At 41.5% G+C, this 13,734-nt stretch overlaps 1 protein-coding gene across 2 annotated transcripts in view; it reads left to right on the plus strand.

Moving 5' to 3' along the window:
* The window catches only part of LOC100567219 (T-cell surface glycoprotein CD4), a 31,119-nt gene extending 17,655 nt beyond the window's left edge, over nucleotides 1-13,464 (plus strand). Inside the window, exons 4-11 of one of the 2 annotated variants that reach the window (XM_008120240.3) lie at nucleotides 2,967-3,140; nucleotides 3,235-3,375; nucleotides 3,838-4,101; nucleotides 6,699-7,010; nucleotides 8,817-9,050; nucleotides 10,013-10,140; nucleotides 10,273-10,340; nucleotides 12,557-13,464. In XM_008120240.3, coding sequence (XP_008118447.2) covers nucleotides 2,967-3,140; nucleotides 3,235-3,375; nucleotides 3,838-4,101; nucleotides 6,699-7,010; nucleotides 8,817-9,050; nucleotides 10,013-10,140; nucleotides 10,273-10,340; nucleotides 12,557-12,587 — 1,352 coding nt within the window. In that variant the 3' untranslated portion in view covers nucleotides 12,588-13,464. The remainder of the gene's footprint in view (nucleotides 1-2,966; nucleotides 3,141-3,234; nucleotides 3,376-3,837; nucleotides 4,102-6,698; nucleotides 7,011-8,816; nucleotides 9,051-10,012; nucleotides 10,141-10,272; nucleotides 10,341-12,556) is intronic. The other variant, XM_008120242.2, reaches the window with a different exon arrangement.
* Nucleotides 13,465-13,734: the final 270 nt, after the last annotated feature.

The raw sequence follows: 13,734 nt of genomic DNA on the forward strand, positions 1-13,734 counted from the left end.
GTTCAGGACATTTTGGATTCTTGCTTTCACCGCCGCCGCCTACAATATCTCATTGACTGGGTGGGTTTTGGCCCCGAAGAGCGCTCTTGGGAAGACGCTTCCACGGTTCATGCTCCTGATCTAACCCGCCGCTTCCATCAGGCCTATCCCGCCAAACCGCGGCCTCGCGCCTCGGGGAGAGAGTCCCAGTTTGAGAGGGGGCTTGAGGAGGGGGATAGTGTGATGACTCATGGGCCATGTAGTCCCATTCCTAGTGCTGTTGTGACTGACGAAGAGGAGAACTTGGGTTTTCCTCCATTTCAGCCAGAAAGGGAACCATTTCAGCCAGAAATTGAGCCTTTGCACCTGCAGGAGGCTTGTCTTCCAGAAATCTCCCAAACAAGCCCGGAGTCGAGTTCTCCCCCTTTTTCGCGCCGTAATTACATTCTCCAGCAGAAAGGAGTGCAACAGGCTAATCGCAGGAGTTTGAGAATAGCAGCAAAGCATTCAGATGATTAAAGCCTGTTCCCATGAGAAATTTTAGGGAGTCATACATCTGGACACAGAGATTGACTTTCGTTTCTGGTTCCCCAGAGAAGTGTTCTCTGGTGGGGAAAACAAGGCCTATTTAGGTTTCTTGCTCCCGGAGGGATCTTGCGGAGTCAATTCGTCAGCAACTGGAGTAGTGTGTGTGGACAGCTACTCCGCTTCCAAGCCTTTGTTCCTGATTCAAGCCTTCGTTTTCCAGCCTTGTTCTTCCACGGATTTTGCCTTGCTTTCCAAGACCCAGCCTTGCCTTGTTTCCCGGATTTTGCCAAGTAAATACCACGGATCTTGTCCTTGCTCCTCGTTCCTTGCTGCCTTGTATCCAAGCCTTGTTTTTTCCAAGAATCAAGTTACTTCCTAGCCTCGTTCAAGTTCATGGACTAAAAGACCTTGTCATCTCCCCTCACTTTGCCTGGCAAAGTGAGTGTTTCGGTTATTGGATTACAACTTTGGACCTTAATATTTCATATTGGGCATTGCTTCTTTGGACTAATTTTGACCTTTCCTGAAAGGTCTACTCCTGGACTAATTCATACGCTTGCTTTTATTAACTTTACATATTTCCTTAATAAAGATATTAGATAGATTCTGGCCTCTGTGTATGGTTATTGGTGCTCTGCTGCCTGGGTCCTGACAGACCTTTCGGTCTGCAAGTTCAGCAGCTCAGCGCTTTAACACACTGAGCCACCAGAGGCTCCACTAAAAAAGCAAAAACAAATAAGCAACCATTTAAAACAACATTAAAACAATATATGTAAACATTTTACGACTATTGTGCATAGATCCAAAGCCAGATAAACATATTCATCAATCCAAAGACAATTCCAACTATATTGCACAGGTAATGGTGCTGTGCCAAATGCTTGCTCCCAAAGCCCAGTTTTCACTTGTTTGCGAAATGGCAGGAGGGAAGGGGCTGATCTGATCCTACTAGGAAGGGAGTTCCACAGTCAAGGGGCCACCATTGAAAAGGCCCCGTTTCACCTGTGAAGGTGGTGGAACCGCGAATAGGGCCTCCCTAGAAGATCTTAAACTCCATGATGGTTCATAGAGGTGGATGCATTCAGACAGGTAAACTGGGCCAGGGCCATTCAAGGTTTTATAGGCCAAAGCTAGCACTTTGAATTGTGCTCGGTAGCAAACCAGCAGCCAGTGGAGCTGGCACAATGGTGGGTTGTGTACTCCCTGTAATGCCACTCCCGTTAGCAATCTGGCTACCGCGCGTTGGACTAGTTGAAGCTTCCAAACAGTCTTCAAAGACAACCCCACGTAGAGCGCATTGTAGTAGTCTATACATGATGACACTAAGCAGGTGCCCATGTGTGGAAGAGACCATTCTGGGTGCTCACACTCTTTCCATAAAAGCCACGCTTCCTTCTAGTTCGGAGTGGAACAGAAGAGTTTGTTTCAAGAGGACAGGATGATCCAGAGCAGTGATTCTCAAGCTAGGGTCCCCAGATGTTTTTGGCCTTCAACTCCCAGAAATCCTGGCTGGGATTTCTTGGAATTGTAGGCCAAAAATATCTGGGGACCCCAGGTTGAGCACCACTGATCCAGAGACTTGGAGTGATTCGCACTCCTCCCCCTTGTTGAACTGATTTGTCGGTGGTGGCCAACATTTACCAAGAAGGGTAAGGTAGTCAGTGCCCAAATGCATAGCAGATCTGTTGTAGCTGCTGCCATTACTCCTTCTATTTAAAACCAGGAACAAGAGGCATCTAGAATACAGTAGAGTCTCGCTTATACAACGTAAACGGGCCGGCAGAACGTTGGATAAGCAAATATGTTGGATAATAAGGAGAGATTAAGGAAAAGCCTATTAAACATCAAATTAGGTTATGATTTTACAAATTAAGCACCAAAACATCATGTTATACAACTAATTTGACAGAAAAAGTAGTTCAATACACAATAATGTTATGTAGTAATTACTGTATTTACAAATTTAGCACCAAAATATCACGATCTATTGAAAACATTGACTACAAAAATGCGTTGGATAATCCCGAACTTTGGATAAGCGAGTGTTGGATAACTGAGACTCTACTGTAGTTCAAAAAAAGTACAAATGAAGCTCCAGCATATCACTCCATGTTTTTGCTAAGAGCTGATAAACTGGCTCTTCATAACTCCTGAGTATTAAGTCAAAACTTACATATCGTCCAGTGCCAAAAATCTGATAAACTAAAAAAAAAATGCACTTTGAAAAACAACTACAACATAAATACAAGAAAATGATAGCAGCATAAAGCAGGAAAAGGATGTAGTGTTGTGGTTACTTATGTGACCTTTAGGCCTCATAAGCTTCATGACAAGCATGAAATTCCCTCCCCCCCCCCTTCCCCGCGCAACCATTAAAGGTACAGGAACCAGCTTCAGTTTGCATTGAGAAATATTTTACTTGTTAAGATTTCTTCATTTTGAGCCTCTTTATCTTTCAGAGGTAATGCTTCCTTTTACAATGGCATCAAAGATAAATGTTGCTGCTGACCAAGAAGTTGTTCTTTGCTGTCCAGCTGGTTGTAAAGAAACAATTTCCCCAACTCCAAATGAAGTGGTCTGGAATTATAATGGAAACAGCATAATTAGATACATGCGGACTGGAGTCTATAAAGGTAAGGCTCCACCCTTTAGATATCCACTGCAGGAAAATAAACTTTTGTTTTTATTAAGAACATTCAACTGTTTGTATTTTCTCTCTTTTCAAAGGTGGCACTACTGAAAAATACAAATTTGTGGCTTCTGACCACAAGAATTTCTCTTTATGGCTACCAAATGGAAAGGAAGGGCAATACACCTGTATAGTGAACGGAAAAGAACAGTGTATCTATGACCTTCGAGTGTGGACTGGTGAGTATGATACTGGGATATTGGAGACAGGTAAAGGTTTTCTCCTGATTTAAGTCTAGACATGTCCGACTCTGGGGGTTGGTACTCATCTCCATTTCTAATCCGAAGAGCCGGTGTTGTCTATAAACAAGGTCATGTGGCCACTGGCATGACTGCATGGAGTGCCGTTACCTTCCCACCGGAGAAGTACCTATTGACCTACTCACATTTGCATGTTTTTGAATTGCTAGATTGGCAGAAGCTGGGTCTAACAGCCAGTGCTCACCCTGCTCCCTGCATTCAAACTGCCGACCTTTCGGTCAGCAAGTTCATCAGCTCTGTGGTTCAACCCGCTGCACCACCACAGACAGAGGAAAGGGGAAATTCCAAGTAGTGCTCCTTCTTTCACCTTCGCAGCATTTCCTTGGGAAGAAGACAGGAGACCCTGGTGTAAAAAGAGCTCACAAACTTTTTTTTTTATAGTACTGAAAGAAATTCGAAACAGATATCTCCTGCGAGGTGAAACTGTACTACTAGAAGTGATTTCGTCTGGCAATGAGTATCCTAGGATTGAGTGGTTTAGCCCACGCAACGCCAAAGTGACAGGCAATGAACCACGTTGGGAACTGTGCAACAGTGAGAGGAGGCTGCAGATAAAGAACCTTGAAGTTCAAGAAGATGATGGCACATGGAAATGTCACATCCTGCCTGATGGGCCCTGGTTCTCCTTTGGAGTCAAGGTGATAGGTAAAAGAAACGTGTGAATCTTGGTTTCAAAAATCTGTAACACACCAGATCTTGCAATGCTTCTTTACGTAAAACTCAATATCATCAAGAATTATGCATTCAGTCAATATTACTGAGTTCTTCCAAATTGTAACAGGAAAGGTCAAATATATTTTAAAGTTTGCATAAATGCCGAGGATCTAAAACACAAGCCCTTTTAATTGGAACTTCTGGTTTTGCACAAAATCCAAGCAATGTTGTTGCCAAGTCATTGCATCTGTGTTGTTCTTCTATGTGTTTTCATATCTCTGGCCCCTTCCACACAGCTGAATAAAATCCCACATTACCTGCTTTGAACTGGAATATATGGCAGTGTGGACTCAGATAACCCAGTCCAAACAGATATTGTGGGATTTTATGCCTTGATATTCTGGGGACCCGTCCAGACATTATCTTTATCCCAGGAGCTCCCGCAGCAAACAGAAGGGTGGCCAGATGCCGTTCCCTGTAAACACAGAAGCAATCATTGCAAACAGCAAAAAACGCGAGATTTCCAGGTGTGGGGATATTCCGGTTCTGAGCCGGAAATCCGCTCTTTGAATCCCTGTCTGTCCCTGCACTCGGAAAGCAAGGGATTTTTTATCTTAGTTTCCTCCTGGGTTTCAATGTGTGTTCTTAATTGGTCGGTTCCGGCAGATGTTTTGCGGAAGCCATCTTGGAGGTTGCAAAATACCAGGACAAAGCAGGAAGTATGGACTATGGAGTCAGACATCCCAGGACCAACTGGTCTGTGTGAGGACCTGCTTGCAGGATTTTTTGCCCCTAGTTAAAGTATGTGATTTGGTGCTGTCTGGACCCGCCCTGGGTTATATGGCTGTGTGGAAGGGCCCTAGGATGCATCAAGGTGTTTGTCTGTTTGCAATCCAACCTACTGGCAGAATTTAATTTACCTGGGCAGGCAGGTACAATGCTTTTGCAACTCTTCATGGTTCCTGTGCAAATGTTTCCCGCTTGTGGGTTTAGTATGCAATCGGTTTCATCATTAGAGTGTCGCCTCCAGATGATGTCTGGGATACAAATGGTAACAGTGATTCAGTACTGAGAAAGCCAATGAATTTTCTTGCAACTTGCCAACAATTTAATAATAATAACAACAACAACAATAATAAAACTTTATTTATATTTATTTAAGGGGACTCAGGGAGGATCACATTGTATATATATAAGGCAAACATTCAATGCCATATATACACATAGAACAAAGACAGAGACAGACGCAGAGGCAATTTAACCTTCTCCTGAGGGGATGTTCGATTCCAGCCACAGGGGGAGCAGCTGCTTCATCATCCACTGCGACGGCACTTCCTCATTCCAACAGCGGCTGGATGATTATTATGGAATCATAAATTAGTTAAATTAGCCTCTCCACTTTATAAGTGGTACCTTATTTTCCTACTTGATAGATGCAACTATCTTTCAGGTTGCTAGGTCAGCAATGACCAGGGGCTAATTTTTTTTAATTGTCAGGTGCTCAGCCCGCCATGGGTTGGCCTTGAACTCATGACCTCTTGGTCAGAGTGATTTATTGCAGCTGGCTGCTCACCAGCTTGCGCCATGAGCAGCCAGCTGCAATAAATACCACTCTATCTCCTTGAGAGGACTCAGGAAGGTTTCCAACATGAACATAAAAAACATTCAATTGTTAAAAAACACCATACAACAAAGTTAAACATATTACACATAATAAACAACATCATAAGACAGATAACATAAGACAACATCATAAAACAGATAACTATTTGTGAAGTAATAAATGCTGTTTTTTGAAATCTATTAGGCTTGAATAAATATCGGCCCTTCTGAGAAAAGGTTCATTTTTTATTTATTTTTTAAAAAGGAGTGCTTCCACTTGGGTTGTTATGGGAAACTAGAGGAGAATCTTCTCTGAAGATAAGAACTTGCAGTTAGGATCTGGTGGGAGAAAATGCTCCTTCTGATCCCACACCTGGAACTTAATGGTGATCTTTAATCAGCACCTTAGATCTGGTTCATAAATTGACAAGGAATTTGTCTAAGTCAAATGGTATCTCTATAGTCAATCATTGGGACCCCACATGTTTTACTCATTGGGAAGTATCTTCAGAATTATCTGACAATGCTTCTCATGAGTCCATAATTGTCACCACTTCATTGAAACAGAGCCCCCAGTGGCGCAGTGGGTTAAACCCTTGTGCCAGCAGGACTGCTGACCGACAGGTGGCGGTTTGAATCCAGGGAGAGCGGGTGAGCTCCCTCTGTCAGCTCCAGCTCTCCATGTGGGTACATGGAGCCTCCCATAGGATGGTAAAACATCAAACATCCGGACGTCCCCTGGGCAACGTCCTTGCAGACAGCCAATTCTCTCACACCAGAAGCAACTTGTAGTTTCTCAAGTCGCTCCTGACACAGAAAAAAAACTCCATTAGAAGGAGCCCAATCGTTACATTTTTACATATTATTACATGACTATGTAGAGGGCTTGCAAGGGATAGAGGAATACCATCAGCCATCTCTCTGAACTTGGTAAGATGGCAAATAAAATAAGACAGTTCTTTTTGTGTTCTCTACCATAAAAACAGATTTTCTCAATGTGTTGGGTGACAATGGCATGACGTTTGCAACTATTGATAGCAGAGTGGTCCTTTCGTGCCCATTGAACATTGACCTCTCAAAGGAAAAGAACGTGGGGAACTTTCCAGAACTCCAGAGTTGGGAACTCATGAAGGATAATAAGGTTATTGTAAATGAGAATTTACCAAGCAATGCCAACAGCACTTATCCTGCCAAAGAAATAACCAACGTCCGGCTGGAAGATGCTGGAAAATACCAGTGCCGTTTCATATTTGCAAAAGGGAATTTGAATACATCTATCCATTTAATAGTCATGAGCGGTAAGAATAAATCTTGATCACTTTGTATCACGCTATAGTAAGTTTTGGTTGAAGTTTCTGTATGCCACTGTGTAGTACTGATAATAGAAATATATCCATGAGCAAAAGCACTGCTGTGTTTTCTATTTCAAAAGACGACTGAGTTAAACAATTGGCAGGTTCCAGAAACCAACATATCTATTTTTATTGTCAAAACTATCTCTTCATTCTTTATTTAACTGGAAATAGTTTTAAACCACCTGCATATCTAAACATGCAAGGCCATGACTAAAATTCACCATGCCAAACCAAAAGTTGTTGGAAATAGCAACCTTCTACAAGCCTCCTATACTAATTATTTGTTATGTATATAATTCAGATTGCTTACTATATTGTATATGTATATTTTGATATGCAGTTTTCCCTTAACTCTATATTGTTTGAGGTTGTGGGAGGGACTACAGACCATGTGACCAGATCTGGGACTATTCTGACAGAGATTCCATTATAAAAGTCATAGTTTACATCAGAATCATTACAGTTTAGAAGTAAAGTCAGTGTCAGTGTGCTGCATTGTGTTGTCAGTCTTTATTGAGCCAATGTTCAGTAATGTATTAGGTTGAAGTGTTAGTCTGTATGTAACAAAGAAGAGACTGAAACAGAATCCTTTAGAGAACTTACTGTTTAAACTCTCGACCAATAAGAAATGTACCTGTATGCTGAATACATGAAGTTTGTAAGTAAATCAACTATATTAGTTTTAACGAAGACTGCCTGTTTTTGGTCTCTTGAAAGCATATATTAAAAGCAATATATTTTATGGGAGAGTAGATGTTTTTGGGCAACTGAAATAACAATTCTGAAGATCTACTATATATTTTATGCATTGGCACATCTTTTTTCCCAACAGTTCACAGAGATAACCAGGTATATCTAACAACTGAGAAACCTCATTTGTCTTGCATGAATACTAGTGGATATTTACCACTAAGGAGAAAATTCACTCAAATGAGTATTTATCTCTTCTCAGGAGGATCATACTTTACAAAAGGATTATAATTATTCCAAATAGTGTGAATGCCAATTAATCTCCAAAAGGGTATGGAGATTTCTGGTTTCCCAAAAGGTTAAACTGTAATCCTGGTATTGCAAAGGGATTGACTGGTGCCTGCTGGAAGAGCACTTTGGTTTTCTTGATGTTCAATGAGAGGCCGAGCTTCTCATTTGCTTCTGCAAAAGTGCTTAGAGTGGCTTGTAGGTCTCCTTCTGAATGAGCACAAATTATGTTATCATCAGCATATTGGAGTTCTATAACAGATGTTATGACTTTGGTTTGGGCTTTCAGTCTGCTGAGGTTAAATAGCTTGCCATCTGTCCATAGATGATTTCCACTCCGGTGGGAAGCTTCCCATCAACAAGATGAAGCATTATAGCAATGAAGATAGAAAATAAGGTTGGGGAAATAACACATCATTTGACCAGTGCTCCTTGGTGGTCAGCACACCTAGCCATGAAGATTTTTCACAGTCTTTATATAGAAAGCAGGTTTTTCACATCCTGTGTCTTAATTATAACAGTTTCAGAAGTGTGATGTTGTCAGGGCTTAGCAAGAACAAGAAACTCTGACACTCTCTTTTTCCACCCTCCATTATTTGTAGGCTCTCCAAACTACTCCAAGGTTTACCAAAACCAAAAATGAGCTTATATGCATGTCTGTTTCTTCTAGGAAGGTGCATCCTTGTGTATACATTATAGAGTTTTTCTATTAACGTTATGTTAAACTATGTGCCTTTAAGCCCCCTCTCCCCTTTTTCAATTTTTCCACAGTTTCTGGTAGTTCCCTTGGGCTCCATGCTGATAAAGAAAACATGCCTTTGTGCTGTCATATCTCTGCTTCTCTTCCTGCCACGGCTGAACTGTGCTGGGCACATACGAATGAAACCAGATGTCAATCTCACCTTCCAAACAACACATTTTGTGAGGAGAACGCAACTACAGGGACTTGGACGTGTAGTCTCAAAGTGGAGAACAATATGAAGATCAGTATTAACTACACCGTGGGTAGGTTCCAGCAAGATGGGAGCTCAGGAGAAGCAACAAGGGACTGAGTCCCATTCTTTGATCCCATTAGAATTGAATTGTAGAAGCAATAGAAATCTAATAAGGTCAACAGCTTTGTAAACCCTTTGAATCAAAACAACTGGTCCCCATGGAAATAAATGGATTTAGGCTAGAGGTCTGCATCAACTTACATATTTTACAGATTGGTACTGTTCCATTTTCCAGGCGGAGACCACCAGGGGGCACTAGAGAGAGAAGGATAGTCAGTTTTATGTGGATGGAAATAATTTTCCCGTTTTCCTGTTATTCCCCTCATCAATGTCCCCATCATGGAAACAATCCTTGTTTAAGACATGGGAAGTGGGCAGGGGAAATAACCAACAAAGACGGGAGAAATGGCTTTCCTCCTTCAAGTCACCCTTGTAAAAATGGACTTTCTCTCTCTCTAGTGCCACCTTGTGGCCTCCACCCAGATAATGAAATAGTAGATAAAGGCAAAGGTTTCCCCTGACATTAAGTCTAGCCATGTCCGATTCTGGGGGTTGGTGCTCATCTGCATTTCTAAGCTGAAGAGCCAGCATTGTCTCCAAGGTCATGTGGATGGCATGACTGCATGGAGCACATGACTGCATGGAGCACCCTTACCTTCCTGCCAGAGCAGTACCTATTGATCTACTCACATTTGCATGTTTTCACACTGCTAGGTTAGCAGAAGCTGAGGCTAACAGTGGGCACTCATTCCTCCCCCCAGATTCGAACTGCCGACCTTTTGGCCAGGAAGTTCAGAAGCTCAGTGGTTTAATCCACTGTGCCACTGGGGGCCTCTAATGAAATAGTACCTAAATGTTTTGTTGTTTTCCTGGGTGGATGGAGTGTGATGTTCATGAGAAGTATGTGGACATAGAAATCATCTGCACATGCATCTTGTGCCAACTGCTCTCAAGATATCGATTTTCCTCCAGCAGAGGAGCCAACTGTAAAGATGACATTCCCACTGGTAGAAATACTTTCCGGAGTTGGTGCTCTGCTGTTGCTGCTGATCTTGGCAGGCCTGTGTGGGTGCGCTCTGAAACCTATCAGACGTAAAAGGGTAAGTCTCTGTGTGTGTGTGTGTGTGACCAAAAGTGGAAATGGGAGGAAGAACTGGACTCATCCACACACCGTGAGAAGTATGCAAAAATTAGAATGAACATGGAAGCAACTCTGCTTTCTTTTTTGGCAGCAACGAGCAAGGAGGATGGCCCAGGCTAAGCAGCACTTGCTGGAAAAGAAGACGTGTCAATGTGAAAGGTAAAGCAGTTAGACCAGGCATGGGCAAACTTTGGTCCTCCAAGTGTTTTGGACTTCAATTCCCACAATTCCTAATAACCAACTGTTGGGAGTTGTGGGAGATGAAGTACAAAACACCTGGAGGGCTGAAGTTTGGCAATGCCCAAGTTAGACAAACAGAGGACAATCAGGACTCTTTGCCATCAGTTTTCCCCATGCTTGCCATAGGTGGATGTGAGGGGTTACCAGCTTACCCGTCTACTCTCATACCACTTCATCACATGTACTAAATTCCACTGAGTGCTACACTGAAAATCCGGGAAGCCATTGATCCCACCACATTCGTCTGGCTTCAAGTATAGGAGAGAGCATTCCTTGTGTATTTTTAAGCGTGGTGGCTAGTAGTCTTTTTCAACGTTTCAAAAGGGGGTGGAGAACTGGATTTTTAAAAAATCATCTGCAAGTTTTGCCTTTTCTGTAATGTAGTGGCCTTCATTGAGCCCAGGTTGAAAATGTGGTAAGGAATAGTTCCACCGGGTTGTGTGTTTTCCGGGCTGTATGGCCATGTTCCAGAAGTATTCTCAGTTCCACCGGGTTGTTGTGCGTTTTCTGGGCTGTATGGCCATGTTCCAGAAGTATTCTCTCCTGATGTTTAACCCACATCTATGGCAGGCATCCTCAGAGGTTGTGAGGTATGGAGAAACTAAGCATGGAAGGTTTATATATCTGTGGATGTTCCTGGGTGGAGGGGAAAGAACTCTTGTTGTTGGAGGCCAGTGTGAATATTGTAATTAATCACCTTGATTAGCATTAAATGTCCTTCCCAGCTTCCGCCATACCGTTTCCTCAGGGAGCAAGTTGCCAAAACAATTTCTTTCTTATTAAAAAGCCTTTCCGGGTCCCTCCCTCCCTTCCTTCCTGAGAGAGAGCGGAAAGGCAGCCGATCCATCGTTGTCAGAGAGAGGGGGGAGAGGTAGGAGAAGGAAGGCAGGCGACAGCTGTCAGAGAGAGGGGGGGGAGGAATAGCCCTGCTGCTTCAAAGCCTGGCTGCAATAATACGAGGGTCATCCACAAAGTAGATTATGTTTTGGAATTAAAAATGAACAAAGTATAGGAGAAAACATTTACCATATGCAGTTGAAAGCCACACCCAAATACCACATCTCATGTAGTCGCCGTTCAAATCTAGGCACTTACTATAGCGATGAATGAGCTTTGCCACTCCTTCCCCACTAAATTCTGCCGCTTGCATCCTCAACCAGCTGGTCAGCCCTTCCCGTAGCTGGAAACAAGTGGTTGAGAATGGCAGAATTTAATGGGGAAGGAGTTGCAAAGCTCATTCATTGTTATGATAAGTGCCTAGATTTGAATGGCGACTACGTGAGATGTGGTATTTGGGTGTGGCTTTCAACTGCATATGGTAAATGTTTTCTCCTATACTTTGTTCATTTTTAATTCCAAAACGTAATCTACTTTGTGGATAGCCCTCGTACTATTAAGCAAGTATCCAGATCTTTGGGATTCAGAAGCTGGATTTCATTTCACCCACATCTGTGGCAGGCATCCTCAGAAGCAAGTGGGATTGTTGCAATTGTCACATCAAGATAAAATTCCTTGGAAATAAGGCCCACTGAGTTCAATTAAACTCTAGCACCTTTCAGGACTGCCTGGCCATGTTCCAGAAGCTTTATTTATTTATTTATTTATTTACTTATTTCTTTATTAGACTTGTATACCGCTACTCCCAGTTTGGCTCGGAGCGGTTTACAGAAATAGATTAAAACAATACACTTAGCTTTAAAATAACAATAAAAACAATAAAAACAACAATAAAAGCAACAATAAAAACAGACATAGACCTGAGTCTTTATCTCATTATTATTAGAGGTAGGTGGGAATTTTACAACTGGCCACCTTGGTTAGCATTGAACAGCTTTGCAGCTGCAATTCTGCAATGATCCAAGTATCCAGATCTTTGGGATTCAGAAGCTGGATTATATGGCAGTGCTGATGGGGCCCTAGATAATGTCACTTCAAGATAAAATTCCCTTTGCTTTAAAAAAAACATTGCATTAAACATATTGTATAATTCACACTGCAAAACAAGTGCACATATCCACATGAAATCTTAAACGAGTAGCATCCCCCATTCTTTCAGTTGTACAAGCTTGCTGCGCTTTCCCCAATACATCTGTGCCTAGGTGTTAAGGTGTATAAATTTCTCTTTCATCTTACAGGGAGCTGACAAATGATTACTACCACGCCTGAGACAAGAGGATCAATCTGACATCGACACCGGCTCTATGCCAGCTCATTTCATTAGTTTGCTTTGTTCTCTTTTTTAAAAGTTTTCTTCCATTACTTAACATGCAGTACTGCTAAAGCTCCAAGGTCATGGAAGACTTGTTGAATATGAGAGCGAACACAAATAACCTTGCTCAGATGCTGCTGCAAATATTCTCTGGTGTGATTATTAATACTGAAAGAAGATTCCACATCTTCCAGCTGATTTCCCACAATAGTGTCTATTCAAAATCTCAAAGTGCTGACAGCCATTGTACATTTTAAGTTTTCATTGTGAACACTTTCCTTCTACCTCTGTTTGGAAATTACAAGTCAGACTCAGGAAATTGACTCAGGTACCTGTAATATGCAGACAGTCTGATGTAAATTCGTTAATATGTTCAAAGCTGGTTCAGAAGAAGTAGAGCAATTAGCTTGGGGTTTTTTTTAGAACATAAATTTACTTAATCCATAATTTTTAAACTAACACACAAACTGAATCCTAATTGTATCCATTTTCAGTTTTCAAATTTTGCAACATAGACCACATACAGAAATGTGTACACTAAAGAGGGTAATAGGCAAAAACTGTTTGATATTAAGGGACATCACTTGCAAAAATAATTGCATGAAAAATGGTAAACAAAAATATTTGCATTAGCAGAAAGTCACAAAAATGTGCATGAAATTTCCATATGTACTCTGAAAAAGATTCAAACATATAGTTAGTGAAGGTAGTTGGAGATGGATTGAAAAAATATATTAAAAATAACATTTGTGTCTAATGTTTAATTTGCTTAACAAAGTCATCCATTTTTTTTTAATATAACCATATTGTATTTGAATAAAATATTTTAAAGTGGTAAGTGTCCAATTGCTTTCTTTTGTTCCAGTGCTTTTTATTTATTTATTTAATGATAAATCAAACCACACAATTCACCATTCTGGACACAAAGATCCATATACAATGACTCCACTGTCTGAAAAATCCACTAATTTGAAGACCACTGTGAAGTTATTGCATGAATTACAATGGAGTTTTTACTGGGACCAATAGTTGAGGCTATTTCTCTTGCTTTCTAATTATTACAAGGAAACTGTCACCTTTTATCATTAATAAATAAATAATAAT

This window comes from Anolis carolinensis, chromosome 2 (genome assembly GCF_035594765.1).
Source record: "Anolis carolinensis isolate JA03-04 chromosome 2, rAnoCar3.1.pri, whole genome shotgun sequence".
NCBI classification, from domain to species: Eukaryota; Metazoa; Chordata; class Lepidosauria; order Squamata; family Dactyloidae; genus Anolis; species Anolis carolinensis.